The following is a 3,115-nucleotide window of genomic DNA, read 5'->3' as shown; positions in this document are numbered from 1 at the left end:
TTTCTTGCAAGAGCAATGAGTAACTAACAACCTGAAACCAAAGAATATTGTTAGTCCTAAACTGAAGCTGTACAGTTTAGATTCATTCTAACACATTTGGAACATACAGAATTTAGCATTTAAGCATTAAACAACATAACAGAAAATGTCTGAATAAAAAAGCTCTCAAATATCAAAAACTATGCAGCCATCTGAATAGCAAACAGGTACTCAAACCACCAGAAATAAGTTTATAATTTATTTTAAAACTAGTAATCTGGTTAGAAATACGGGGAATTTAAAGCAGAAAAAAGAAAATGTGTTTCATACATAATTTGTAAAAATATGCTCAAAAAGCAGAGATACCTACTTTCTGGGGAAGTCCACAAACAAGGGCACAGCAAGAATTACAGCAAAATCAAATATCATCAGTTTGTACATTTCTTGCCCAACATCAGATTCCCAGCACTATAAAAACAAGTCAGCATAAACAAGATTAGCAGTCTAAATAAACAAGCTGAAAAAACTTCTATCACTAAAGCAACAAACGTCTCAGTTAACATCATGAAGTTCAAATGGTATTAACTCCAATGTCTAAAACATTCAAGTGTTTCAAAGTTCCCATGCCAAGCTTTTCACTTTTTTTTTTGTTTTGATTTTGGGTTTGGGGTTTTTTTTTTGTGAGGTGTGGGGGTTGTGTGTGTTTTGTTTGCTTTTGTTGGTTGGGGGTTTTTGTTTGTTTGTTGGTTGGTTTTTAAGGAAAAACCATTTGCCTTATTGCAGCAAAAGGCAGTAGCACAACGTCTCCAAAACACAGCTAGCTCAGACAATCCTCATGGTGGACAGAAAGCCTGTGCTAAGCTATCATCTGCCACTGGACTAATTCTAATCAGAGCTTTAGAAAAACAAAGAATATATGTGTAACAACTGTACTGGTTTGCACTGAGCAGTGGGAATCAACACCAAGTATAACATGAATGGCAACACCAGGGCTGATACTGAACACCTCTAGACAAGCAACTCTCATGGAAAACAAATCTCTGTTCACAAGCTCAGATGATTAAAGACCAAGATAAATCTGCTTACAGGATAGAGTTTGTAATTGTATCCACAGGGCTTACACTTGTCAGTGCTACAGTTGGAGATCTGACTCCACAGTGAGAACAAGAGAACGCCAATATTGGCCAACCGCACGAAGACACACCTGGAAGAAAGGCAAAACCTAATTCCAAACGTGCCAAAAAATAGCCATGTTAACACTTAGCTCACCTTGCACAGGAGTCCAAGGAAGCCTTAAAACACAAAAGGGTCATGCAGAGTTTTAAGAGAGCAGCCAGCTAGATAATAAACACATTTCTTTCCTTAGTAGTAAGTTAAAATTGCTTTTCACCTTCCCAGCTTTAGGCTACAGTCCCTTGTTTCTTTTCTCAGCACTGTTCCTACATCAGTCATTTCAGTTGAAGATCTTGATGCTGCAATGGGTTGCAATTCTCAGGTACAGTTCTGTGTGCAGCATTTCTGTTCATGTAGCTTCAGGCCTTCTGAGGCCAAATCAGAAATACAAAGCATGGACCTGCAGATCAACCTAGATCTTACCGCCTTAAGCTGCCAAACACCAGCTGTTACACTGAAGTATCTTTTACCCCAAAACTTTTAACTTCTGCCTTGCCTTGAGCAAAGCTGTACTTCAGCTACTGCTGTACACATACATTTGCTCATTCAGGGAACCGCTGCATGCAAAGCAGTGAATCCACAGCTCTGCAGCCACAAGTTCCCTACTGACTATTTATTCAGCCTGAAGATGTCCAGATCACACAGCTAAATGGGACCGGGAGAAAAGCTTGGACACTGAGATGATTGCACTGCACTGTCATCAAAACAGATTGTTCCCAGATTTAAAGTTCCCAACTAAACATATGCCAAACAATGCCTTCCTGGTTTCCAGTGCCGACTTCTCTGCTTCTTGATGTTACAATGTTTACAATACATATAGCCTACCAAGAGCAAGTTGTTGAAACATCCAAGGCCACAATAAAAACATCTTTACCTCATGAGCGTCAGCCTGATTTCAAAGGCTGGTGTATAGTCTTCAAACCTGATCAGAAATGAGAAGATCAGAGGACTAATGAAGTTGGCCAGTGTGATCACCATGGAAGGCAAATACTGCACTAAGAGATTAGCCAAGGAGTTCTCATTGTCAGTGTCCTGCACAAGAAGAGATGAGAGAAACATAATGCTTAGAGAAACACACCTTCCTGACCGTGCTGCCTCCAGCCACACACGTCTCCCTTGTCCAGGATTCAGGTAGCATCTTTTACTCTGTCTTCATCCTCCACCTACATTTGCACCAGACAATAAAAACCAACACCACATGGAACATGAATGGCAAACCCAGAGCTGATTCTGAATACCTCTAGACAAGCAAGTTTCATGGAAAACAAATCTCTGTTCTTTATACAAGCCTGATCACTGCTATCTCTGCAGTTTGCCACTACACACCTTTGCTTTCTCCTGCTCCCTTCACCAGGAACTCCTTCCACCTCCAGTTACGAGTATTTCTGTGCTTCCTCAAAGCTTCTGTTTAAAGAGGTTCAACTCACCAAGGTTTCTGTCTGACTCTTGCTAACCAGCACGAAAGCTACCAGGTTTTGTCACTATTCCAAGTGCAGACACTTTTCAATTTATTCTCACTGGTGCCAAGCAGCTCCCCTGACTTTCCTACCATCCTGACAAGCAACTCTAACTGCTCATTAAGACAAGGTCAAGGTATCAACCCTTCTACATAAACCTCACAGTAAGTGAAGCTGTTCTTCAAGTTGCTCAGTGTTGTGCTGTCCTCTTCTCTGCCCTCAAACAATACCTCTGACACAAACTCATTCAGCCCCCACTTCCTGCTTCTGTCTGTGCAATCCTGGCAGTTTACAGAAGTTCAGAGTTAGGTCCACCATGAGCACAACTTTCCTTGTGAACAGCTAAGTCCATCACATCAGCAACTTACACAGGGGAGAGAAAAATTGTGGTCCCCATTTCTATCAGACTAATCAAACCCTGGGGTCCTACAGAGAAGTCAATTACTTTTGTGAAGCTGTCACGACTAGAAGCTTGTCTGCTTTGTTCTGCTTCTGAACCACTCTTT

General features: G+C 41.1%; 1 protein-coding gene across 1 annotated transcript in view; it reads right to left on the bottom strand.

Annotated features, from left to right (window-relative positions):
* Positions 1-3,115, bottom strand: part of TMC7 (transmembrane channel like 7) — a 16,347-nt gene that overhangs the window by 4,551 nt on the left and 8,681 nt on the right. The window contains 4 exon segments of the mRNA XM_017734308.1: positions 4-31; positions 350-447; positions 1,066-1,183; positions 2,027-2,184. Of these exon segments, the coding sequence (XP_017589797.1) occupies positions 4-31; positions 350-447; positions 1,066-1,183; positions 2,027-2,184 (402 nt within the window).

This window comes from Corvus brachyrhynchos, unplaced genomic scaffold, assembly GCF_000691975.1.
Source record: "Corvus brachyrhynchos isolate BGI_N302 unplaced genomic scaffold, ASM69197v1 scaffold5, whole genome shotgun sequence".
Taxonomy (NCBI): domain Eukaryota; kingdom Metazoa; phylum Chordata; class Aves; order Passeriformes; family Corvidae; genus Corvus; species Corvus brachyrhynchos.
This window is presented reverse-complemented; position numbering and strand designations above follow the sequence as displayed.